The sequence below is a fragment of the Polyodon spathula genome, chromosome 6 (genome assembly GCF_017654505.1).
Source record: "Polyodon spathula isolate WHYD16114869_AA chromosome 6, ASM1765450v1, whole genome shotgun sequence".
NCBI lineage: Eukaryota > Metazoa > Chordata > Actinopteri > Acipenseriformes > Polyodontidae > Polyodon > Polyodon spathula.
The window spans coordinates 70,714,625-70,742,268 of NC_054539.1; the positions used below are offsets into that span (position 1 = coordinate 70,714,625).

The following is a 27,644-nucleotide window of genomic DNA, read 5'->3' on the forward strand; positions in this document are numbered from 1 at the left end:
CAACTTACTACATAGCATGCGTAAAATGAAAAATAATATGCAAAAACTAATTTCATATTTTGACAAAAGTATTTGAGCAATCAATGTATTTCCTATGAAACTTACTCATTGCTAATTATTGACAATTGAGAATAAATTAATACATAATCATTAAGTGCTAAAAAATAAATTGGAAATTTCTGATTCAAAGAAGCAAAAAAATGGTTAAAACTAAAGAGTAGAGCAACAAACAATGGCAGTGATACAACTGAACAAAAAAGGAGAAACTACCAGAGAAATAGCAGAAAGACTTGGTTTACCGAAAAGCACTGTGTGGGCTTGTAAAATGGGAGATCTATGCTGACTGTCTGGTGCATGCATGGTGCTGCAGGAAGAGGGCAGCAATCTGTAAGATCCGCTTGTCAGTCATGGAAATGACACGGAGAGGTGGGACGAGGGGGTGTGGTCTCTCCCGCTCTCTGAATGTTTGGGAGGCAGGCCATGGGGGATTGCTGGGCCTATAAAATAATGCTCTGTTGTTCCCTCAGGTTGGCCCCTATAGGACGACAAAAGAGCGAGCAGAAGCTCTATTTCCGGACCGAGAACAAAAACAAAATAAATATAGGGGTAGCGGAGAAACCGTGGGCAGGCGGTGGAGTGCAGGATGGAGATCCGGACCGTGCGGGTAGCGACTGTCGTGGAAACGCTGCAGAGTGCAGCACCTTTATTTTGTAGTTTTGTTAATAGTGTTTTGTTTTCCCTTTTGGTCTTTGTACCTTTTGTTTTTATTATATTTTGAGCACTTGTATGTGCACTGGACTGTACACCGGTATTGGTAACCCTGTGGTCCTGTTTACTGTTGTCAGTATTCAGGCCACGGACAATAATGCCCTCTGCAGGTAAAAATAAATCAGTGTGCCTGAGCAGCGTTACAAATAAAGATTTGTCTCCTGTGTGTCCATGAATTGCCCACCACCCTTCCACAGGGCTATTATTGACAAACACAGGAAAACAGGAACTACTGCAACTAGCTCCAGTTGTGCAAGAATTCTGCAAAATCTGGAAGAAGAATCATTCAAATAGCAAAAACATCAAATTATTGCAAAAGATTTGTCACAAGAATTGAGAGAAGATGGTAAAGAAATCACGAGCGAACAAATCAATGATATCTTAACAAGATGAATTTCCAGGGTCGGAAAAAACAACACACAAAAGAAAACGATTGGAGTTTTCCATTGTGTGCTTGAAGAATATGTTTGGAGGAAGAGAGGAGAATTAAAAAAAAAAAGTTCATCATGCCCAATGTTAAACATGGTTGAGGTTGTGTGATGGTATGGGCTTGTTTTTCTTCCTCAGGCACTGGCGACCTTTGTGTTGTAGAAGGATCAATGAATGCTGCCCTCTCACTTGTTACCCAGTGCTAGAAGGCTTATTGGACAGATGTTTGTATTCAAGCTGGATAAAGACCCTAAGCATTCTGCAAAGTCTACAAAAGAATTTCTTAAAAAAAGGAAGATTACAGTTATGCATTGGCCATCTTAGTCCCCAGACTTGAATCCCATCAAGATGTTGTGGATTGATTTGAAGGCTGCAGTTGCAAAAAGTAAACCAGAGTCGATTGCAGAACTCAAAGCTGTATGTGTTGAAGAATGGGCAAAAATATCTCTGGAAAGATGCCAGGAACTAGTTTCAAAATACAAAAAAAGACAAAGGGTGGACACACAAAATACTAATATAATGCATCCCAAATACGTTTGTCAAAGTATGTAATATATGCAATAATGTGTTTTATTATAAAGCTGAATCTCTAATTTATATCTTTTAAAAGAACAATTAAAAATTTTAGAAATCTCTTTGTGGTTTTTCTAATTTTTTTAACTGCCCAAATACTTTTGTCTGCAACTATATGTATATGTATGCAAGAAGACCTGACAGGGTGTCCATAAACATCTAATTTAAACAGAAGCCTCGGGGCCTTGTGTAGCACGAAACAAAGTTTCAGACACCCTGAAGGGCCTTTATAATCCAGGTTAAACAGTGAATTTTGAACAAAATCATGTTGAGGGCAAAATATGATTTGTTTTTTATTATTACATTTCCTTACACCAATAACGCAGTCCCATTTATAACTTTGAATTACACATTAAGTTAAGCGAGTACTTTTTTTTTTTTTTGGTATTTGTTTCAGTTTTGGTATCTTCCAATACATTTAATTAGTCTTCATCCAAATCGGCATGTCACCTTACTACTTTTGGGATTTTTTTGCTGGTAATTGGTCACTCAGTTTTCTAGTTACTGTATATCTGTAACTGTGAACAAGATGGCTATCGGTACTGTAAATTCTGTGAGGCAGCGCAGTGATTTAGAATATGTGACAAGGCTCCAACTGTCTGTATCCATCCACTATACGGACATCTGGAATCTTGCTCGACCAATCACATTGCTTGTTTCATGTACATATATATTGAAAAAGAAAACTAGTTAACACTATTTGAAGCCAAAGTCCAAAGACAAAGTTTCTGAAAGAGTAAAATGGTATACATTTTGTAAGAAACTTCAAATAAATTAACCTGTTCTACCCACAATTAAGTTGATTCCTGCTAGTATAATATACTCTCACTGAATGAAAGACAACAATAACATTAGTTAATGCTTATTTTCAAAAGGACTCAAGAAAGGTCCAGAATGACCTTACTTTGTTGGTGAAGAATAACTCTTACAATTTAAGATACCAGGTGGAATTGAATTTTTTGAAAGTGATTGCCTTTGACATGTAATGTATAATCTTCCAGCATTGCATTTGGGAGCAATGTATTGTGTTTATGCATAGCATTTTAAACAAGAGTATTGCATCTTGCATGCTGAATTGAAGGCAACACCAATATATATTCGCATGCATGCACCCCATTTATGTTTTTATTACATTTAAATATGAAATTAATGTAATGATATCATACTATTGTATTGAAGAAAGTATAATTGTTTGCAATTGTGAATTGTAAATGCATGTGTATGAAACGCAAACAGCACTGCATCACAGTCATGTTTATTTTATTACCCAGTCTGTCTGGATGTCCCAGAGCTACATCAGCAATGAAGAAAGCAAGGCTGTCTGGAGAGGAAATGCTAACAATAAAGCAACGGGCAAGCAATGGTAATCATTTCAGGCTTTTATTTAAGCTCGCTACGTCTGAATGAAAAATCTGCATTTCTTATTGTTTGATACCCAGGGTCTGCACATCAACACAAAGGATTGCTTGGCACGTATCTGATGCAGCGTTATTGTTTTCTAATCTATGCTGAAGGATATGGGTACAGTGTATTCCAGTAATGTATTTGCCCACTTCAAGATTGCAATCACCTATTGACTGCATTCATGTTTTAAAGTAAATGTCTATATATTAATCAAATGCATCATAAGCCCTTCACATACAAGAATGTTCTGTAGATACATTGCTGCAGACTGGTGGTGTTGCTGTAGATTGATAGCATTGGAGTGAGTTTGAACAGGGGCTTTACAGTGTGGTCCTTTCTGAATATTCCAAATTGTAATATAAAAATTCAAGCAAAGAGTCAAGAGGTCTCCAACCGGAGAAAAAGGGAACCGGTGATAATATGCAGTAGCTAGTGTTAATAAGAACAAAGAACATTTATTTTGAAAACTTGATTAGCATTCCCTTAGCACTGAAGCTACAGGGATTGTATTTTACAGCCTCTTGTCTCCGAGTTTTGAATATGAACGAACAAAAACATGGAGTTTCATTTGCTTGATTTTTATATTTATATTCTTTGCTTTATTTTGTTTGATTATTTTTTGTAGTCAGCTGCTTGCCTGCCAACTGACGAATATTGAACACAGTATTCCAAAAACAAAAGAACTAGTGAAGGGGTCAAATGGTATATTGCTACTGTTTCGATTCTTTGAATCAGACAACCCTGAGTCTAAAACCAAGCTGTGCCTATCAGTTTGTGATCCTAGCTTGTCTGTGAATGACAGTAGGCCAATGTCCTTGGTAAGGAGGTGAAATTGTAAGAGTCTCCTCTGCCAATCACACTGGTTTTAAGAGGGCTGGTAGAAGCAGGTACTGCTTTGATGTGCCCACATTCACTCCTCTACTTAACCCTTCACATTCTGGCTGTGCAGAGTCGCCATTCCAAGTTAGGGATTTCACAGAAAGCATTGCTTTGGCTGGGGTGTTCCCCCAAGTAAGGAAGGCAAAATCAACAGGGAATGCTCACTCCGTTGTTTGTTTGAATTCACTTTCCAGTTATTTTTCCTTCTAGCTAAAATGTCCATTGAATTTGACCCAGAAGCTTGATTCCAAGGTTGACCCAATGACAGCAGCATTGTGTTCTACTCCTGTCTTAATGTGCAATTTACTATCCACCTCTCCCCCACCCCTCTGTCACATGCATGTGTGAGCTTTATCTTGAGAACCAGTCCCATTTTGATGGATCACTTTTGCCTTTGGGCTCTTAATGCATTATATACAGATTAAACATTGATTTTTTTGGTGTGAAAGAAATTTAAGCCTGTTACTTTAACATCTATATTGCTCTGTGCAATAATTTGATTTAAATCAGACCTACAGTAATAAGCGCTGCCTTGGGTAATATTTTAAGCTGTAAAATGCAGAAGGTGACAGTATTAAGGCATTGGACTGTAAAACACTGAAGTACTTTACTGGCATTCTAAAAACCTCACAATGTACTGGTCATGTGATCCTTTAAATGTATATAGGTGCAGTGCAACTATTGTACTAAAGTGTGCTGAACAGTGTTTCTTTTTCAATTTCAATTAAATGTTTGTGATCTTGTAGGAATAGAAAATGATGAAGAAATGAAACAGCTGGATGAAGAAATCAAAGAACTAAATGACTCTAATTCCCAAGTGGAAGCAGATATGATTAGACTCAGAACCCAGGTAAGAATCCTGCATCCAGAAATAGTTCTGTTTTTAAAAGAATCAGGTGCATTTATGAATAAAAGATACAACTGCAGCTGCTGTTTTATTTTAAAGCCAACATTGAAGCTAGTATTGAGTATATACAATAATACAGTAAAGTAATCCAGATTGCAGTGTATAAAAAAAGTGTCTGCTAAAACCATTTCATTTCTTCATGGTAGCATTTGTACTCCTCTCACAATCATTGTGTAGTCTCTGATTTGGTTCACACCCTCTTAGTGACTCAATAACGTGCGTGGTTCCAATGTGACTATTAGCGCTGAACAGCCTCCCCTGCTACCGTTCTTGAAACATGAAGAAGTGTGTTTGACTCAAATCAGACTTTTGACATGTTTAAAATATCACTAAGCATAAACTTTAGCAATAGAATGACTGGAGGAGGCATGGAAATATTCACAATAACAAACAAACCTAAAACAGAATTTGTGATATGGCATGATATGCAATTGAGGCAACCTGAAATAGTTTCTCAATAAAGCAGTCATTTACATTAATAGTGCTTAACAGACTTTCATAAGTTGTCAAGTTTTACAAGGTTTCAAGAATTATAATTGAATGCATGGTTTTATACAAGTTAATTATGTAAGAAAACCAAATAATCGTTATTTTTCTGAAAACGTAAAAACTTTAAATCGTGCACATTTATATCTACTTCGGCAGTCACAGAATATAGCCAGTATCTGTCATAACATATGCTTGGAAATTATTATTTCTGCTCAGTCTTGCTGGATGCGTTTAGTTCTGTTTGTGCACTTGGAGAAGATGGTTTATACTTGACTTGTCACTATCACAGTGGATACAAGGGTTTACTGCATGTGGTACTTCTTTCTGAAATGAACTGGTACCCCTAGTGTGTCTGAACTGTTGCTGCAGAAGCAGGAAAGCTGCAAATCTGTAAAACTTGAGCACTGTTTGATACCTTCTGGCTGAGAAGATAATATACTTGTGTTTACGCTTCTTTAGATTACAACAATGGAGACTAATCTGAAGTCAATAGAGGAAGAAAACAAGGTGATTGAACAGCAAAATGAGTCTCTCCTGCATGAGCTGGCCAACCTCAGCCAGTCACTGATTAACAGTTTAGCTAATATCCAGCTCCCACATATGGTAAGGGCCACAGAGAACGCAAACTGAGCGCGTTATGGAACGTAACAGAACATACCACATGGCTATTGAACAAGAAATAGTCCCAACGCTATTGCATGCTAAACTACCTTAATAATGTCTAGGACTGATGCCTGAAAAATCTTCTGATTTAAATATAATAGATTGTTTGATAAGGGAGTATAATGTTGTCCAAATTACTTGGATCTTAATTAAAAGGATGGGGTTAGGTAGTTTTATACTATTATTTAATAAATGAAAGATTAGAGCAAATACTGATAATAAGTCAGACCATCGTTTGACTTAACAGTAGGTTTGTAACAGGAACCTATAGAGCCTATGCTACTGTGAATTAAAGAAAAAAAAAACACTTAAAATACTTTTAACTGTACAGGAGTTTCATAGCACCAGCAGGGAGTTTCATAGCACATGCAATGTTATGTTATGTTTTATAATTGCAAGTGTATATATAACTTCAAGGCTTGCATATATCAGCTTTTACTTTGAGGCATGAAAAAAGAGCTTTTTCCATAAGCATCCATTTTGATTTTCCCTTATAACCCCCCAAACCTTAAAACACCACATTACTCCCTATAGAGCCACTGTGAACAGGGTTTTTAATATGCTGGTACAAAAACGCAAAAATCTAATCTAATCTAAAAGCCACTGCAGTCAAAGCCACCCTCAGTATATATTTCTTTTGATGTTATTTGCTTGTGCAAGGTGAGGCCTGCTCATCTAGATATCAAAGACATGTCCCATGTGAAAAGAACAAACCCAAATGAATACACCTCACTTACCAATAGGTCCGGAGGCCATCTGAATGCATATCTGTTGTGTGCTGAGCTGGATTTAATCCTTTGGTAATAGACCAATGTAGAAATCTACATTTTTCATTTGTTTATTTCTGAATTTGTTTCTTTCTGTGTTTATTTATTAGTTTGTTTTTATAGTTTTGTTTAAATGTTGTTTTGTTTTTTTGTTTTTTTCTAAAACTGCATACAACACTGCCCGCTAGTGTTAAAAGTAAGCCCAGCAGCCCCTGTGAAATTGGCACCAATGGTATTACCAGGCTAATAGAATGTTGTTTACACCTTTCCCCTTAGAAACCGCTGCAACAAAAAGAGGCTCCCCTTAGAAATAACAGCTGTTTACAGTTGCATCAGAGAGTAAGAGAATAATTTTCATAGTCTGATTATCATTTTTTGTTTTACGCTTTCATTTCTTCTTTTTTCTGTATAAATCTTTCTTCTATTTTGCACTTTTTAAATATCTATTGGGTTGTCTGGAGATGTTCCTTCCTATTTAAACTGTGAAATAATAGTTAAAGTTATCAGTGCAAGAACTTGTCATCTCCTGCTAAGTGGCTGGCTTTAACAGTAGGCATATAGAACGTAATTTTCACTTGACAAGGCGAGACCAGTGACTATGGTACCTAGCTGGGACAAGAACGCCTAATAAAATGACACCTATAGGAACTGCAAATATGCTTTTTAAAGGGAGACTTACCAAGTACTTGCACTGAGGGCTTCGCTTACTGTTGTTATGAATATACCAATAATGCTCCACGAAATTACTCCTTAATTCTTGGTACTGTCCAGCTAGTCTAGATGAGTCACTATTTGTCATTTGAACAACAAGCATTAATTAAAGAGGAAATAAGAGAATTATGAAAGGTTCGCCAGACTGGATTACTAGTGTTTTGTACCCAATCCCTTAGTAGTGTGTCCCTTAGTAGTAGAGACTGTCAAAATCATGTACCATGCAGCCACACTTTGGGGTAGGTTTACTAAAGTGTTGCACCTGTCACAATAGTCGCAAACCAGTTGCAAATGAGTCGGAAGTCTTGGGTGAAATGTATTAGACAAGCGCAATTCTATTTGTGACTTTTTAGGGAATGTTTTGTAGCAGCAGTTTCTGTTTACGGTTAAAACATAGATACATATGTAATTATGGCCATTCCTGCATAAATTCACAAAAATGGGGCGGAGACAGTTTCTCAAATACTATAATGAGATGTACGAATGCTGCAAGGCAGTTGCGACACTTATCATGCATCAGTTTGTTAAGAACTTTTGAAAGCATGTTTTAAACAGTCGCAATTGTTGCTGGCATTTTCCAGTCTGCTTTTTTCTTATGCCTTGCCAGTTGTTCTCAATGCATTTTTGAGGTGAACAGCCACACACCTATTTTTCCCTAAAATCAGGGTGTACTTACAGGCCTTGAAAACAAATTTCTATGAAATTTCTGGTTTTCCCAACGTGTTGGTGGCAATACACTTCAAGCATGCACCGCTAACCCCTCCAGCTCATTTTGAGTAGGATAGGAATAGGAAATGCACCTATTCCATTAATGTGCAGGTGTAATTGTGTTCAATTTAGCACTGAACCCCTGACTAACTAAAATAAAAACAGACAGTATACATTTGGCTTATAGGCTACTAAAGATTAGTGGTATAATGCAAAATGTGTTGCTGTCCTCCTGTAAGTATCATAACTTGTCAATGCGGCACCATGATCTGTTGTGTGTTAACTGTCTAGGCTGCCAAGTTAATAATAATAATAATAATAATAATAATAATAATAATAATAATAATAATAATAATAATAATAAAAACCCGCTAAAATCATTTAGTTTAATTTAAAATATTATTTTATTTGCACACCAATGTGTGCAGTGCAGCAGCATGATTTATTTTGTGTTACCATAACAGTAGCCTACAGGCTAAAGTAAAAAAAAAAAAAAAAAAAAAACTGTGCTGGGTGTTCATTTGATTTTCCTGCTGTACTGCATACTGCATAGGCATACTGTACATATTTACATTTCTGTCATAATGTAATGTGTAGCCTACCCAAAACACATTGGTGTTATTTTAGCACAGTGATTTATACATTTAAAATACATTGAGCACTATAAATGTATGTATGTGTGCAATTGCATTGTCATTTTTTTTTTAAACCAACACCTCATAATGTCAGACAAACATATCTGGTTTAGTGAGGGGCTACTGTATGATTATGAAAAGCTATTTGATAGAAACACAGTTATTTGAGGGTGAAGGTGGGGGCCCCCTATAAAATCTGATACCCTAATTATATATATATATAATATATAATATATATATATCTATATATATTATAATTATATATATTATCTATATATAATTAATATATTGCAGTTCGTTTCATTAACATATTCTTTCTTAGTTCATAAAACATCATATGTACTTTGCTAAGTGTCGCAATGAAAATGCTAATTGTGGCGTGTTTGCGCTGCGACCGGCCCATCTTAATACACCTACCCCTTTTGATCATGTACCATGCAGCCTCACTTTACATGCCTAAAGATCTGAAAAGCAGACATTTTTTCTTTAGGGGCTAAAAATGTAACGGGTAAATTAAATCACTATAGCATCATTCAGCATTATTTCAACAAACAGCTAGTGTTTGGATTAGAGCCTTGTTTGTCTATTCTTAATTGTATCTCCTATAATGTGCCTCTTAATATCATACACTATGAAAATACATTTCTAGTTGAAATGACTGTTAGCTGTGGATCCCATTAGTTCTTTTCATGAACATTAAATTTAAACAACTAGGTTCAATCATTCCTACTTACACTGTAGGTTTTATTATATTCCTTATTAATGTGTAACCTTAAACTTCAGCTCTGGCCAAAACATTTTGTATTACCCTATAGAATTAACAAATGTTGCTTTATAAAGTCGCATGAAACCCACTGGATAATGTTACATTATATATTGAATACGTTACATATTGAATTGCATACCACTTTGTAGTTTTCCATATACTTAATTACAAACTGACAAAACTTGAAGAATTTGACATTTCGAACTCTAACATTAAATACTGCACTACTATTAGGGCTAGCAATATCATTTTGGACTTTCTTTGATTACATGATGTTAAATAAAATGTCAGAATTATGTCTCAATCCTAAAATTGTAGGTCATGCAAAACTTTTGACCATAGCTGTATATTGGTGGGCTGCATTTGCATGTGTATGTTGGAAGTCACCCTTAAATAGTCTTCGATCACTGTACTGGCAATGTTTGACAATGTGAAAAGAAGACAATGACAGGGAAAAGGTTATTTATCATCAGGGCATTTAAAAAATGTGAAATGTTGTACCTTAAGTGATTAGTTGTAAACTAGAGTCTACAGTGAGTCCTATTCACAAAGTTTTACCTCATGAGCAAGGATCGAAGTTAAGTTTTTTGCATGCAGTAGTATTTTTCTGATACCTCACGCTGCAGTTCATATGACTGACCCTGAGTGAATATATAAATACCGGTATTAGTTTTTTACATTATCTTTCATAAAGCGGGCAAGCATTGCTAGAGCTTCCTGATTTGTAGATGACTGAGGTTTGTACCGCCCATGTAGCTATGTGAGAGGCTCCAATAGCTATAACATTACCATGATCCAAGTAATGGCTTCCTTGTTTTATCAGTGAGAATAATAGACGAAATACAATCTTGAGGTGCATTCCTTTATCTACCTGTTTTCTGTTTATAATAGATTATCATTACCTTGCATATTTCTCCTGTTTTTTTTTTTAATACTTTATAATTTTCATAGTAAAAAGGAACATACAGCATACATAAGCTCAGCAATAGTAAGACTAAAAAAAGGAAAGTGGAGGGAGAGACATAAAGACAGAAACAGAGAGCAGAAATAATCATTGAATGGTGGAGTCGAGGGAGACCGTGTCAAAGTAAAAAATGAATGGCTGCCATGCTGTATAACACTTTTGAGTAGATCCACGCATGGTATATTTTATTTTCTCCAGCTTCAGGAAATCTGTGACATAAAATTATATTTAAACAAGTCTTTACATGTATGTGTAACACAGATCACTAACTATGTAAAAGTACAATCTGAAGAGGATTGTGTCAAGTGAAAGCTGTAATTGGGAACAATTCACTTTTCTGAAGGTTAATCTTGTAGCCAGAGATATTACCAAACCTAGTCAGAGTATCCATAATTAAAGCTAGAGAGGGACTGGGATCAGAAATATAAAGTCAACCCCCCATGTGTCACGACCCAAATAGCCTGATTACAATGGAGGGAGATACAGTGGTTCATTGGCTAAAGCAAAAAGCAGTGGGAAAAGAGGACAGCCCTGTCTAGTGTCACGGTGCAGTGGAAAGTATTCAGAGTAAACGTTATTGATTCTGACTGAAGCCATAGGAGAGGAATTTAATAATTTAATCCATAATATCAAAATTGGGTCGAACCCAAATTTGTCTAAAACTGTGAAAAGATAATCCGACTCAACTCGGACAAAGGCTTTTTCAGCATCTAGGGAGATAAGGTTTTCAGGAAGAGGGGGAGTATGGGAAGTGTAAAGAATGCTAAACACGGCGTAGGTTAGAAAAAGAATGCCTGCCTTTAATAAAACCTGTCTGATTGGATTAAATTATTGTAGGGAGGATTGATTCTAGACAATGTGCCAGAGCTTTTGCCAAAATTTTAATATCCGCGTTCAAAAGTGAAATAGGGTGGTATGAACCACAATTAAGAGGGTCTTTATTTTTCTTGAGTAATACAGAAATTGTTGCCTGATTAAGAGTAGGTGGGAGAGAGCCATGTGAGAGAGACTCTGCAAAAACTGAACACAGTAGTGGAGATATCTGAGTAGAAAACTTCTTATAAAATTCGGGACATAGAGATTTACCACTCTGCATTGCCTTGATGGCCTGTTTAACATCACAAGATGAGAATGCTGCTTCCAAGTCTGCTCTAGATTGAGGGCCAACTGAAGGTACAGCAAGACCCTCAAAATAGATGAGAAGCAGAGAAGGGTTCATAGGCATTTCAGAGGAGTAAAGAGTAAAATAATATCTTTTAAATTCATTATTAATATTAAATTGATCCGTTGAACCAGATTGTGTATTCCTTTCAGTGATCAAGTGCGAAGCAGCAGACTGGAGGAGTTAGAACTGGCTTTGTTGCCATATTCATAGGTGGCATGGCGTGATTTAAGCAAAAGTTGTTCAGCATGGTTGGTAGAAAGAAGGTTAAATTCAGTTTGCAAAGTTTGTCTTTTTTTTTATAAAGATTAGGGTAGGAGTCAATGCAGTCAGTTGGGAAAGTCATGCCTCACAATGTTTATTTACCTGAGTTGTGTGTGAGATTATCTGACCACCAAAATCAATTTGTGATGAAGCAAACTTAAGAAATTCTGTGTCAGACAGTAGGAGAGAGTTAAAGCGCCACCTACAACGAGATGGGTATTGACAGTAAATGCAAGTTCCAGGGGCATGGTCCGAGATTACTATGCTGTGATTTTTATAGGAAGCCAAAGAGGGAAGCAGTCTATTACCCAAAAGAAAATAATCAATTTGTGAGAATGAGCGATGGACTGCGGGGAAAAAAAAAAGAATACTCTCTTGCAGAAGGAAATAAAAAAACACCATGGGTGAGATTTTGTAAGTGTCAAGAAAGGAATGAATAATAGAAGCAGATTTAGAGTGTAAAGTTGATTTTGTAGTGGAGCGGTCCAGACAGGGGTCTAAAATACAATTAAAGTCTCCTGCCATGATCAGTTGGTGAGTATGAAGTTCAGGAAGGGAAGACAGAAAATTTGTAAAAAAAATTGGGTGTCATCCAGTTGGGTGCATAAAGATCGGCCAAGATCACTAATTTATCCAATAGCTTGCCCATCACTATAACATAGCACCCATTAGATCATTGGTTTATTCAATAGCTTGCCCATCACTATAACATAGCACCCATTAGATCATTGGTTTATCCAATAGCTTGCCCATCACTATAACATAGCACCCATTAGATCATTGGTTTATCCAATAGCTTGCCTGTCACTATAACATAGGAGCCATTAGATTCAGAAGCAGCAAAGGGCCCATTTTTGTGCACAGGAATTGCTGCAACTTTAACCTTAGTATGAAAGGTTGAATGAAATAACTGCCCCACCCATCCCTTTCGAACAGTAAAATGATCAGAAGCGTGCAGTTGGGTCTCCTGTAGGTAAGCAATTCTGACATTAAGTTTTTGTAGATGGGTTAAAACCTTATTTCTCTCCACAGGATGGTTCAGCCCCTTCACATCCCAGCTAACAAAATTAATTGAACATCTACTAGTGTTTAGTCCAGTAGTGGGTGCCATGAATTAGAAAAAAGAAACGTTAATATTCTTAAACTGTAATAGGGCACCCAAACTGTCAATGGAAATCAGTAGTCCCTCATCCCCTTGCGAAAAAGTACTATGAGAGGTCAGAGAAGATAGAGAGGCAAAGAAAAAAGAAAACATAGAACAGAGTCCTGCCCGCCCTCCCCCTAGACCAGCCTCTCCCCAAACCTGAGGCTGCTAACCTGCTCTCTGTGTTATAAAACTCAGCTGCCATTGTTAACACTACCAGGAACAGCAAATACCACTGCCCCCCACAAACAGCAGAAATAAATACAATTACATTATATAAAAAAGAAAACAGAGGAGTTCAATAACAAAAACAAAGCAATAACCTCCCATCCATTGCACAGTAAATGAAAAGTACAGTAACAGAGACAATCCTAATAAAATAAGGCATTGCAGTCTGGTGTACAACAGATCAGAGCCATTACGCATACACATGTATGTGTGTGTGTGTGTGTGTGCGCGCGCGCGCGGTGTGTGTGTGTGTGTGTGTGTATATATATATATATATATATATATATATATATATATATACGATATATATATATATACTCGAGCCATACGCATACACATGTATGTAGTGGTGTGTGTGTGCGCATCCGCTTGAGCGCGTATTGTCACTTTTCTTTAAAAAAAAAAAAAAAGTATTATATGATAATGGCACCATTTTTCCCCTTACTTTATAAAAGTTCTCAACTTCTCCACACTAATAGCAAAAAAAAAAAAAAAAAGCCTATAGAAAGCCTTAGCATTGAAAATAAGGCAAATTGCATGTGGAATCACATATAGGTTTAGCCAGTATAACAGAAACATGCCCACTATATTGTAAAAGTGGATTTTTTGGAAATAAAATAAATAAGTAAAAACTATAGAATAATAAGATTAACATTCCGCCACTGACACATGTAGTATTCAAGGCACACATGGATCCTTCAATAATGTACTACTATTTATAATCACCAATAGTAATAACACTATTAGAGATGAACAAATAATAATAATAATAATAATAATAATAATAATAATAATAAACTAGAGTGATACAACATACGTATATATACCATGTAAGTAAGTGCGACATATGGTAAATAATGATCCACTATTTGTCATCATTCACAATACAATAGTAATAACATTTTTTTTTTAATCCGGTGTTGTAGCATCAGGCTAGGATGAGGCTTGGCGGCCAGCATCCTCGTATTTATTGTGTGCTTTAACGTTTATGTTGCACCATAAAACTATAAAACTTACACACATAGCTAACTAATGTCACTGTTTAATCAAATTAACCCAACATGGTTTAATCTTGGTTGATATCCCTTATTCTGTTATCACTGCTTAGTTAATTTCTTCAAAATTGTACAGCATTTAAACTGCAGTGAAAAGATAGGGTGGGAGCGTACATATTTATGAACAAACCAGTTAGTGTAACACATTGCATGAAACTTTTAAAATGTAGCGGCACCGTGCTGGAATTAGCTTTCATTTTCAAAACACCTTAGTTGTGGTTGTAACTTTATAATTTATAATGTTATACAATGCAGGATTCAACAACAATGTGACACCAATTACTTGTTTTTAATCGCTTTATAGGTATGTCTGATTTGTTACTGAAATCAAAGTCAACAACTGAAGACAATAAGAGGATAATTCCGGTAGCAAATCCTCACTACTGCCTTCAAAGATAACTTCTAGCCCTACTCATGAGCTATGTCTTTAAATAACTTATGAGGCAAAGCTTTGTGAATAAGACTCACATTTTGATGTGCCTAAATCAAGTCTGTCTACATTTACTAATACACATGTTGTTCCAATGTTCTTTTTTTTCAGGAGCCAATAAACGAACAGAATTTTGATGCTTACGTGGCCACTTTGACAGACATGTACACTAACCAAGACCACTATCAGAGTCCTGAAAACAAGGCCCTACTGGAAAACATAAAGCAAGCAGTACAAGGGATTCAGGTCTGAAGACTTGTTCGTGGAAGAAGACTTGCTCAAAAAAAGGATGCCTCGTGTTTTGCTGCTGTAATTTATCGGACAGTGTTAAATATTTATTTCTGTTACAAAAAAGTGTTATGCTTACAAGACTTCATAATGATTTTTTTTTGTCTTGCTTTACAAATAGCTACCGCAGAATAGTTTTTGAAAACATTCACATTTTGTACGTTTTCATATGAGCTGACCTAGTGTGATATGCCATGTAATGTTTATAGCTGCTAATGTATGCACATTTTTAGTGTATATTTCTGAACAGTAAGCAGAACAAAAATAGGCTCTAAGTTCTTTTTAATGGTTTAGTGAAGAAACATTTTAGTATTAATTACTGGACTGGACAGCAAGCTTAGAGTGAGAGAAATGGAATGAGCAACCACGTTTTAATTGTTATCCTCTTCCTCATTGGAGGGTTTTATGCGCAGATTGTTTAATAGCAAGAAGTGGTTGTAAAATGCTTTATTTTTTAAAAATGCTTGAAAATATTTGACTTTTGTTTTAAATGGTCAGTGGTGGCATTTAAAATGAGATTTGAATTGAGTATGAAAAGGAAATGGCTAGATATACGAATGTTTCAGTTTTATTGTAAACATCATGACACGGAAACTTGATGGTGGAAATCCCAATATTTACAAAGCACTATGTTATGACTTTAATAACCTAATGTTCTGTGTTGTTAGATACCGAATGTCATTTAATCAGACAGTGATGTTCAGTCGCAATAGAACCATTAGACAACATCGCTTGTAGCATTAGTTATTTTAGTCAAAACATTACTAGTTTGAGTCAGTTAATGTTTAATGCAATATATGATAAAGAGTAAATCACGTATTTGATAGATATGGGATGCAATCTACATAAACAGTTTGGGTATATGCAATTTCTTATTTATAGCATAGTGGAAAATGAATCTTTTTACTATATGTAAAATATTAATTTTTATATCAATCTTTTAATACAAAACAAAAAAAATAAACATGGACATTCATTTTAAAAGCTAAAGATGCTTATATAAGTTTACTTTATTTATGTACAACTTTGCACAGGAACACCTTGGTTTCCATGTTTTGATGTTTTTACAGAAACTAGAGCTGTACTTGAGAGCTTAATAATAAGGAGATGGGTTTTTGTAAAGTAGAAAAAATATATCAGCGCGGGACTTACAGGGTCACTGTCCCCACAAATGTGCCAGTAGACTATTTGCACTTATCCTATATGTATATATCTTAATATACGGAGGTGTGCAATTTCCAGTGTTGCTTGCTATGTGACACAGAATTTAAACAAATAATTGCTAGGGGCCACTATGGTTTAGATTACATTATCACTGATGGAAACTACAGGGATTTAAAAAATAAAAAAAACAACAAATCTTTTATTTCATTTTGCTATATTATATGGAGAAGAAGAAAAAAAAAAATCCCAGCAGCACTTTATATTGAAACCACTGTACAAAACACTTGCCGGTTTTCCCAATGGACTTAATAACTAGCTGGGAAACGAATCTGTAATTATTGTGGGGCTTTGCAGCATCATGCCTGTGTGGCCCCCACTTCTGTCGTGCTATTAGTTGTAGCTACCATGTTCAGGTTTGCCTTTTCAAAGCTAACGCAAGGTGCTTGTTGCTCACCTCACCTCATATATTGTACTTTCCACCCCCTTTTAGGGTTTCATTCTACATACCTGCATATGCCTTTTTCCACTGCATTGTGTCTGCAGCTTCTTGCCAATATACTAAAGCTTTCAGTAGAGTAATAGCTAGTATCAGTTTTTGAATTCATTATTGTTATCGTTACAAAGGGAAGGGATTTTAAGCACAAATCTGCTGCTCATCTACTGGTGGAACAGAATATCAAATCAGAAGTTGTCTGTGACTATTTACATAGGGAACACAAAGGTGTCACATATTAGAATGCTGCATTTTCATATGAATTATTGTGAATTCATCAGAGTTTATTTATTATAACTTATTCATTCCTAAGTTAATTTAAGTAATCATTTATTAAGACAGGATTTTGTATAAACGTGTGCTCTCTGTGGAACTGAAGTTTAATTTATTTTTGTACTACACGGCATGAATTTGTTGACATTTTAATTTTGCTATAAATGTGTGAAATCACAAGTTGCTGTGATAATTCATTTTTAAATTGTGAACTTTGTACAATTTTTGTCATGCTGGATGTTGACACATCTTACTCTGAATAAAGAAAACTGTGTTGCCACACTTTGTAGGTCTTTGTAGTTCTCTGATTGATGCATTAACACTTTCATGGCAGACAGAATAAATGTGCCGCTCAGATTTCAATCTGAAATGCTTACTTTTATCCTTTTATTTTCTGGGCTAAATGAGACACACACACACACACACACACACACACACACACACACACACACACACACACACACACACGCACACACACACACACAGAAGGTGTGATGAATGTGATGGAGACGCTTCTCATTTACCAGTGCTCTGGGAAGATAAGCCTTTCGGTTTTCTTGAAAGCTGTCTCAAGTACTTGCTGTTAATCAAATACCATGACAGACAGCTGACATAATAGTTAAAAAAATATTAAAGAAATTTAGTGTGGGTGTTTGAGGGTGTGTGGGTGCTTCACTTAAAACACGGGAGTCAGAGATTGTCTTTGAGACTCCACCCAGGCACACAACATTTATTTTTGTATGTTTTCTTTTGCTTTGTTTTCTTTTGGATTTCCCTATCAACTACCAATAATGGTATCCCCCTGAGGAATTGTCAGCAATGAAACAATAATCCATAAGGCAAATGGGAAACCAAAACAGAGAGCAAAACACCACAAATCAAAATGCTGCTTTATCGCAGTGGGCTTGCCACCTGCTAACCTGCGAGGTACAAGCTCCAGAAAACATTCTCCTACTTCCTAATACTTTACTCTGATCTCCCTAAGGTAAACTATTTTATGTTCCCCGGGACTGTAAGTCACCCGCTTGGGGTCTGTCAAAATTACATCCTGGCTTTTGGCTTGAGCCGTCTTTGCTGCCAGTTCTCGGTCCCCACTGCCTCCTGCTACTGAGTCAGTCTCTCTTTCTTTATCTTGCATTCTCTGTTTGTTTGGTCCAGGGGCTATTCCTCTCCACCAGCCAGAGCTTCCGGTACATTGTATCCTACAAGAGTTAGCCAAAGGAATGGGAGAACGTTATTTTTATGAGATTGACCATCCCTCCAAGACCTGCCCCTCAACCAATCAAAGAGGGCTGAGCAACACACCCTCGCTCAACTCTCTTTGTCAACACCGTGATTGACAGGCAGATCCAAACAGAGCTTCCGACCCCGAATTCAACCAGTGAATCTAGTAGGTGTCCAACAGGCTCCTGCAGATCCAATTCACTCAATGTGAGCATCCAGATGGCCCCCACAGTCAAAAGTATAGCCTTGTCAATGACACCGGGTTTCAGCGAAATCCCACATCACCAGTCATGGGTATCAAGAGCCATTTCTCTCAACTCTGCAGCGGGTGTCCAGCAGGCCCCCGCTGTTAACGTTCCTGTAAACACTCTCTCCTCCACATTCACTCTGCCTCACCAATATCTTCCTGTGGGCATCCAGCCGGCCCCCATAGGTTTTTCAGCTTCCATTTCAAACTTTGCTTCTTGCTAGTATTTGGTATATGGGTACTATTTCTGAGTTCATCAATGCATTAAGTCATTACAGAGTTATCATTTGTGAGTTTTTATCCCGACAGACGTCATGAGTTAGAAGATTACATCTCAGTTATCCTTGATCTTTCTGTTCGTTTTGGTGGGACTACATTTTTTGATTATCACAAAGCTTTTTCAGAAAAGCCGCAGCCCGTGTTAAGCAGTGGAAACAGTGCTTGTATTGGGGCGCTCTAAATCAGGATTTATATGGCTGTTTCTTCAAAGGTTTACATGCTCTTTCCTGTTCCATATGCGGCTCATCTTCGCACTCTACCATAACATGCTCCCAGACTGTTTCTTTTTTCTTCTCCCCCTTCAGTTACGTCTGTACCTAACCATAAAAATGAATACTCCATCAATTCTCTTTGCTCCCTCCCGTTCCTAAGATAGCTACAGCCGCCCCATTATTTTTTCAGGGGTTTGGCAAGTGTGTAATAATTTTAACGGCAGAGCTTGTTGGTTTTTTCTTGCAATTTTCTTCACATTTGCAGCCATTGTGGAGAAGCCCACTCCCAAGTATTATGCCTCCGTCAACCCAAAACTTCAGCCACGACTCAAGTGCAACCCTCCCAAAACAGATGTTCCTAAATGACTGCTAAAATTCCACTCAACCCCAGTAAATATTCAAGCTTCCAAATTAACTCTTCACCCTAATCCTCAGTTTGTATCTTATTTGATTCATGGTTTATCTAACAGGTTTTCAACTAGGCTATATTCCTTTCCTACTTTCCCCATGATATGCAATAATCTGCAATCTGCCATTTCTGATCCTGCAGCAGTAGATTCCTTACTACAAAAAGAGTTGGATAACAACTTCATGATTGGTCCCTTTGCCACGCATTCCTTCTACTTACCGTGTTAATCCACTAGGTATAGTGATGTGTAAATTCTCAGGAAAGAAAAGACTTATAATTGACCTATATCCGCTCCTCACAATTCCTCTAGTCCCAGCATGAACAGTCTTTTCCTTCTTGAAGATTTTTCTCTCTAGTAAGAAACCATCGACCATGCCATTTCCCTTATCGAAATAGCAGGTCAAAATGCATTGCTTGCAAAAGCAGATATTTCTAATGGCTTCGCTATGGCACCTTTTCGGAGTTCAGTGGCATGACTTTTTTTTTTCAGTACGTTTAACGTTCGGATACAGAAGTAGTCCCAAAGTATTCAACACCATATCAGAAGCTCTTTGCTGGATCTTGTAAAACAATTTTTGACATTCCCTTCCTGCTCCACCTCTTAGATGACTTTTAAGTTTAAGTAGTTTCAAGTCTGTATTTTCAAAACTAGGGATTCCTCTAGCCAAAGAAAAAACAACTGGTCCTTCCACATGTATAGTGTTCTTGGGAATCATGCTAAATTCTAATTTCTTTAAAGCATCTTTTCCTAAAGAAAAATAGATTGCATCGTTATTTCCATTTATTCTTTTCTCTCCAGAGAAACGTTTGTCTCTTTACGCAATGAGAATTATTCCACAAGGTTGTGCATTTATTTTATATCTTCTTCAGCTTGCCTCATCTATCAATTCTCTATTCTAATCTATTACCATTGATTATGTTTGTTGTGAAGAATTATGACTATGAAACTCCTTCTAACTCAGTGGAATGGATTTTTTTTTTTGTTTGTTTTTTTTTTTTTTTAAGATGAATGCCTTCTACGACCCAAAGAGTTACAGCTTTTTACTGATGCTTCTCCTTCTCATGGTTTTGGAGGGTACTTTAATGGAAATGGGTGCTGCTTCTTGGCTGATTTAGATCAGTCTTCTTGCTTTGGGGGTCATCCTGGGCAACAAATCTGTCCTCACCCACTCAGACAGTTTAGTTACTGTTCAAATTATAAACTAAGGCCATGCGTTCTCTCAGTCTATCACTTGGTTATCAGTTTGCCATCAATTCATATTAGCAGCAGATCACATTCCAGGCTACATGAACCAGGTTGCTGATGCACTTTCTCGTTTTCAATTTCAGAAATTCAGATTTTTGGCTCCAGAAGCGGATCTTTATCCATCCCCAATTCCTCCCTTTTCAGACCTAACATTTCTCTAAATCATGCCAGCTATCCCCTTATCTTACAAGCACAGGAAACAACCTTGCTCAGCATCTCACCTCACACGCTACAAACATACTGGTCAGCCTGTAATAGTTTGAAAAGTTCCATACAACTTTTAACCTTAATTTTCCTTAATTTTCTGTTTCAGTCACAGCATATTTTAGCTAACACAAAAACTCTCCCTAATTAGCTTCTTCCATTAAAGTGGTCACATCAGGCATTCATTTCTTTCACAAATGAATATGTGGTTCCCCTAGCTGATTCTCAAAGGGTTAAAACATATTGAAGCTTTCACATCTAAGCCTCGTTTGCCCATAACAATAGATACTTATTCGTTATGGTTATCATTCTAACATTTGAGATAAAATTCTGAATTCACTGCTTCATCTTGCCAGTTCAACTCTCTCAATCATCCATGCATCAACGACATATTTATTCTCACAAACGATACTCTGACCTTCCTTTTAAAAAAGAGAGAAACGATCCAAGAAAGGAAAGGCCCCTTGATTTATTATTTCAGACTAAATTCAATAACAAGTCCTTATGAATCCCTCTCTTCCTTTCATCAAATTTGTCTGTTGCAAGGTGCTTCCATTTCAGATCCCTTGTTTGTAAATGAAAATGAAACTATAGTCACCCATCACTGGTTTAACTTTCACCTCTGCCACATCCTATTCAGATCGGGATTTCTAGCGAGAACTACTCAGGCCATTCTTTTCAAATAAGAGCAGCTTCATTGCGAAATTCCAGATCACCTCATTGAACAACTCGGTCGGTGGTCATCAGAAGCATATCAGTTATATCTAAGAACTGACATCAATGTCCTTAAAAAGGCTTTCGCTCAACTGAATACTTAAATCTATCCTGTGGCACTGGGACCTGCTCGGTCTATGGCGTTTAACTTGAACTGCTATTTGGCATCCTTTGTTTTGTAGATAATTCACTGGGGTAAAGTAAGTCCTACACAATGTATTATTTACTCCTGGGATATTTTTCTACTTTAAGATGTTACGTATTGCAATGTCGTGCTGTAAAATAAAGGCACGCACACAGCCCGTGCTGCTATGCTGTCTCTGCTTGCGCTCTGAGCAATATCATGACTTTTATTACTTTTTGAAAACAAACATCCAAACGAATATTTAAATTATGAGCTAATATCCGAACATGAAAATCCTGTGTTCGTCCAAGCACTAACTGCTATATACAGTATATATGCACAATTTGTTTCTGAAAAGAGTTACATTATCAAGATAATTAGAATGCAGCCGACTCAACACTTCTTTACACATGTCAAGCTTCAAATTGGTCAGGACAGTTGACCACCCAGTATATAACAAACATCATCAGTCCTTAACATGCTGTATAGAAACTAAACATTAACCAAAATAATTCCTTCCCTGTCTGACCTTAAATCGATCTGCTTGACAGCAATTTGTTGAGATGTTTTTGTTTTGTACTGAATCTTGTGTATATCATCCAAAGGCTCTTTAGAAAGTTCCAAAGCTATATTTTAAGTGCAACACTATGGGTCTAAGGAAACCGCTGCTTATGGTACTGAATAACTTCATGTTGCAACTACACAACATAACTGAAATAATACAAAAGATAGTGGTGATGGGGTGGGGCACTGATAACAATGCTAATGTTATGCAATGGATTTTAATTGAAATGCCTTGATGATAACCACTCCTTTGAAAGCACTGTATAAATGGATCAGATCTAACTGTCCGATGACTCTGGGGGGTGCAAGGTGGTTTCAAGGGGTCTGCAGCACACACAGATTTGGTCTCACACCAACGCTGACCAACAGTGCATTCATAATATGTACACATGCAAAACCAGCAGAGGGCAGCAACAGATTTAAAAAAAAAAAAAAAAAAAAAAAAAAAAAAAAAAAAAAGGGGGTGGGGGTGGGGGGGGGGGGTGGGGGTGGGGGTGGGACTCCCGCCCCCCCAACTAGACGTCTTTAACTAAGACAAAAAAAATAAGATTTGTTCTTCTCGTCTTCAAACGAAAAATATTGGCAGAATAAAAGGAAACATGAAAAATTTTTGTCTAAAAAATTATTATAGTATGTGAGCATGTCGACCCTTGATGTCATCTTATGTAAATCTCCGTAGTGTTTAAGACGTTTGCTTTTGGTATCACAAATACTAGATACTTATGTTACGTGTGTAGCAAAAATGTATTAGTCCTGAAACTTTCTTGGCCAAGTAGTTATAATCAGAGTTCAAACGTTTCAAAGACGTTCGTTCATTTTTGGGTATCCTTGTCTTTGTAGTTAGACTTTTATTGTCAAAGAAGTGTACTGACCAAATATACGCTATTGGTACTTAATCAAAGATTTATGTATAACCTGTTGAAAATAGCCTCTTACTGACCCTAGAGAATTTTTCTTGTTGGTATTGAAGTTGTGTTATCGAATTTCGTGAATAGGTTCTGTATATTCGTAAGAAATAAAATGTAACAATTAAACACAAGCTCTTAAAGCACTTTCGCTAATGTAATCTACGATAGTATTACATTGTTAATTTCTATTTTTGTTTTTTTATAAGGATTACCACCATATATCAGAATTTCAACCAACGAGCCACGATCGAATGATTTACTCTGCATTCATTTGGTAGTGACCTCACATTTTTTATTTATTTTGTATCTGTTTTAATGTAACCTACTTTTGTATGGTAAATTGTGGTAAGTTCACAGAAATATTTTTTAAAAAACCTGTATGTTATGTTCAGTGCTGCATCAAACCCCAGCAACAAAGATCGGCACCTGAACCGAAAAAAAAATAAATAAATAAATAAATAAATAATAGACACCGTTCAACACAAACTGAATTGTTATGCCAAACTGAAAATGCTCATATAAGTCTCGAAAAATAAAAATTAAAAACTGAAAATATTCAATAAATGGATTACTATTCGTATTTCCAACTCGCTATGTGTCTGTTTTTGTTTATCGTATTTTAAATCAATATCGATTCTAATTTCAAGGGAAGTACGTTCAATTCGTTACAAAAAACGAAGTATCAACATCAGTGGTGTAGTCGAGGTTATACGCAGCTAAGCAGCGTTTCTACAAACTTTTAATTTGGGCAATGTAGCATTTACCCACTTCTCATATAAGAAATACAGAGTTTGCTCATTTTTATTTAACTGTGCTAATCCTGGGTTTTTAACAGTGAGCGTCTCTGCTGCGTTGCTGTGCACGAGACTGTCAGCTCTCAATCAGAACTGCGGCACGAGCAGAGGGGCGTGGCCACGACTGTGTGTGTGTGTGTGTGTGTGTGTGTGTGTGTGTGTGTGTGTGTGTGAGTATTCTGTGATTGGTTGTTTATGTTTAGGGATGTCAAGTCACAAATATGGTCAAGGAGGCCCCTCTGAAGAGGGCCCATGAGGTAGCCAAACCTCTGGTAGAGTGCATGGTGGGGGTAGGCCGGCAATAGCAGACACAGTTGAAACCGTGTCCACAATCCAATGGGACAGTCACTGCTTAGAGAGGGTCTGACCTTGGGTCTGTTTACCATGACAAACGAAGAGCTGGTCAGACTGACGCAGCTCTCTCGTTCTATCCACACAACAGCTCAATGCCGAAGCGGGCAGAGGGAATTTAATCTCCTATCCGACTCCTTCGCCAAGGGAGGTGGGTGGAAAGCCTCTAGTTCCACTGACTGATTCAAGTGAAAAGCTGTAATCACCGTGGGGAGGAAAGCAGGGCTCGTGCGCAACAATACCCTGTTTCCATTGTCCCAAATACACATACAGGAACTGTGCACTGACAGAGCCTGTAGCTCACTGACCCACTTAACAGAGATGATGGATAATACAAAGGCTGTCTTCATACAGAGATACTTCAGCTCTATGGAATGTATGGGATCAAACGGGGCCTTAGTGAGATCTAACTCCAGTACAAGTTATGCGTATACAGACTGGCTATAGGCACTATAACAGTGCTGTGTGATCTGCTGAAGTCTGATTTAGAATCACAAACAGCCCGCAGTTACAGGCAGCTGTCAGTCTTCTATGTCAAAGATACTGACTGGTATCACAGATACACTTTTCCATAGGGCAAGGGAGTATATAATATTTCCATTTGAGGCTCTGGAACAAAATAGAATCAAACACAAATTGTATCAGTTATCTGGCTTCCCAAACGTGGCAAGTGTAATGGATTGTACCAGTGGCGTAACTGGTTTCAAAAGTGGGGGTGGGCAGTTTCTGTAGCTGGGGCATGCATGAAGATTATTCTATCTGAAGTAATAAAATACATTACAAACAAGTACAACAAAACATTGCATCCCTCGTACGTCTAATTAAAGATCCAAAGACATTCCTGCGGCAGTCATTTAAAACAATACATTGTTGGCACAATGTTTGTCATGAGTGGTGAGTGTGGCAAACAGCTCAGTCACTTCTGAGTCATGGAGAAGAGCACTGGAGCTCTGCTCAGATCAGAGCCTGGGTCCAGGATCCAGGATCAGATCCTTTAGTACAACCGGCCCCTGAGGTAGCATTGAGAGCTAGAGCTAGTGTGGCATAATGCAGATTTAATGAGGGATGAGAATTGCCCTTGTAATTTATTTCTAGAAACGTTGAGGTCTTCTCACAATTAAAATACTTAAGATAAATACAGTTTATATAACAATATAACAAACGCATACTAATGTTTAACATTTGTATTATGATTGTTCACAAACATTCAGATATTGCATGTAAAGAATATGAATATTAATATTGCATCCGAGAATACATTGTGATATTGAAATTTTTTTCTATAGGCAGTTGTAAGATATATTAATGCAACATAATAATAATATAATTATTATAATAATTAATAATTAATATTATATAATTATCATAATAATAATATTAGGAAAGAAAAAAAGGGGGTGACAACGCCGTTGTACACGCGAAGGAGAGCAGCACAAAAGGTCAATTTACCTGTAGGCCTGATAACTTTACACTGATTAACCGAACAATTCTTGGCTTTGTAGTAACGACGAAGTCAACTTAGTAGCAGGAGTTCAGTCCTAAGCAGAAGTCAAAGGCTTTGTGAGTATAGAAATGAACCTGCCCTTGTTGAGAATAAAGACATAGTGGAGGCCGGGGACAGTTGTAACATGGGACTGTTGTAACACCTTGAATTTCTTCGATCACAAAAAGTGCCATCACTCACTCGACACATGGTCAGTTCAGGTCTCTGACTGCCTGTGGAAGAGAAGATGCCTGTTGCAAAGCCCTAAGATTTTATCTACAAAAATCGATTTTTGGCCTATTAGAGTAATTGTTTTCCCCAATTTTCTTTTGTGAATTATACTTGTGTCATCCAGTTTACGGATCCAGGCTTTTAGCATTCTCATCCCTGATCTCTGTACTTATAATTGCCACACTTGATTGCTCTTATGTTTTGTTGTTTCTTTCTGAAACATTAGTAATGGCTCCATGGGTTCGGGCAAATAGTAACACGTTACAATTGACCCCATACACATTATTAGCTGAACTATATTTGGGCACATGAATCTTACACTGAAGGAAACAAAATGTTCATATATCACAATTGTGATTCAGAGTGACATATTGTTGTTTGATAAGGCCTATCATTTTAGGGGTGTTAAAAAGTTTTAAAAGTAGGACAAAAAATAAACTGCCATGTGAACATTGTATGTATATCAGCTCTTAAAACAGCATAGCTATGGGGATTGACTGAGGGCAGATGTAAGTTGTTTGTATCAAAGTCTGGTCAAACTAGCTCAAATCATCTGTGCGTATTGAAGAGAAATGTAAAAAAAAAAATGTTACATCTGGCCCCGGTCTCCCCTGTAATTAGGTGGCAAAAGAACTTGCAGTGCAAATGCATTGTGACCTCTTTTTCTCTCTAAAATGCGCCTTCTGAAAATGAGGCTGTGAGCGTTTAGTTGTCTGACCTGCTCAACATCCTAACATCTTATCTTACTATATCTATTTTATGTTTGCTATTCAACATATATCTTACATGCTTCTTGTAGGTTACTTATTTGACTGCTAGTCTGACAGACCGGTGAGCACCATCACCTAATGTTACTTTTGGTAAGTAGTCTCAGATTAGTGCTAATTTGGGGTCTATGGAACCATGAATATCGTGACAGGCATGTATAAAGACAGTATGGAGTTTGTAATATTGGCAACAGCCCGTGTTAACTGCAGTATACTGTATAGATATTTTTTAAACGCACACAATGCACTGCCATCCCAAATGAACAGCTGCATTAATTCAAGAAATGTTCCCTCCGTCATGGCATCAAGATCTAGTTACATTTAAAATAACTAAATACTGAAAGGAATAACTTAAGGGGAAGTACATATTGTTTAAGTGTTTGTCCTGTATACATGATGAAGTGTAGAGATCTTACAGAGATTCGTTAATTTCTCTAAATTTATGAGTAACATATTTATGAAACCTCAGCTTGAAACCTGCTAACTGTTTCTAGGACTATGGCATAGCACGCAGGAACATGCTAGTTAGAAGTAACTAAGTTCATAAATGGACAGGGAAACCTATTTACACAGAACAACATCGATCCTCCACACTGATTGGTAACTACAGTTTGGAACTAACATTCCTTTTTGGTAGGAAAAAAAAAAAAACAGACTGCATATTTTCATTGGCTGTTTTCCCCGTCAAACAAAAATGGTAACACTGCCATTGTTCTCATGCGG

At 36.9% G+C, this 27,644-nt stretch overlaps 1 protein-coding gene across 8 annotated transcripts in view; it reads left to right on the plus strand.

The window, feature by feature from the left end:
* Positions 1–17,439, plus strand: part of LOC121317554 (myelin transcription factor 1-like protein) — a 112,972-nt gene extending 95,533 nt beyond the window's left edge. For 4 of the 8 annotated variants that reach the window (XM_041253617.1, XM_041253620.1, XM_041253623.1 and 1 more), the window contains 5 exons: positions 3,042–3,133; positions 4,800–4,903; positions 5,909–6,052; positions 7,156–7,218; positions 15,058–17,439. In XM_041253617.1, the coding sequence (XP_041109551.1) occupies positions 3,042–3,133; positions 4,800–4,903; positions 5,909–6,052; positions 7,156–7,218; positions 15,058–15,198 (544 nt within the window). In that variant the 3' untranslated portion in view covers positions 15,199–17,439. The remainder of the gene's footprint in view (positions 1–3,041; positions 3,134–4,799; positions 4,904–5,908; positions 6,053–7,155; positions 7,219–15,057) is intronic. The other 4 variants (XM_041253621.1, XM_041253624.1, XM_041253619.1 and 1 more) reach the window with 4 other exon arrangements.
* Positions 17,440–27,644: the final 10,205 nt, after the last annotated feature.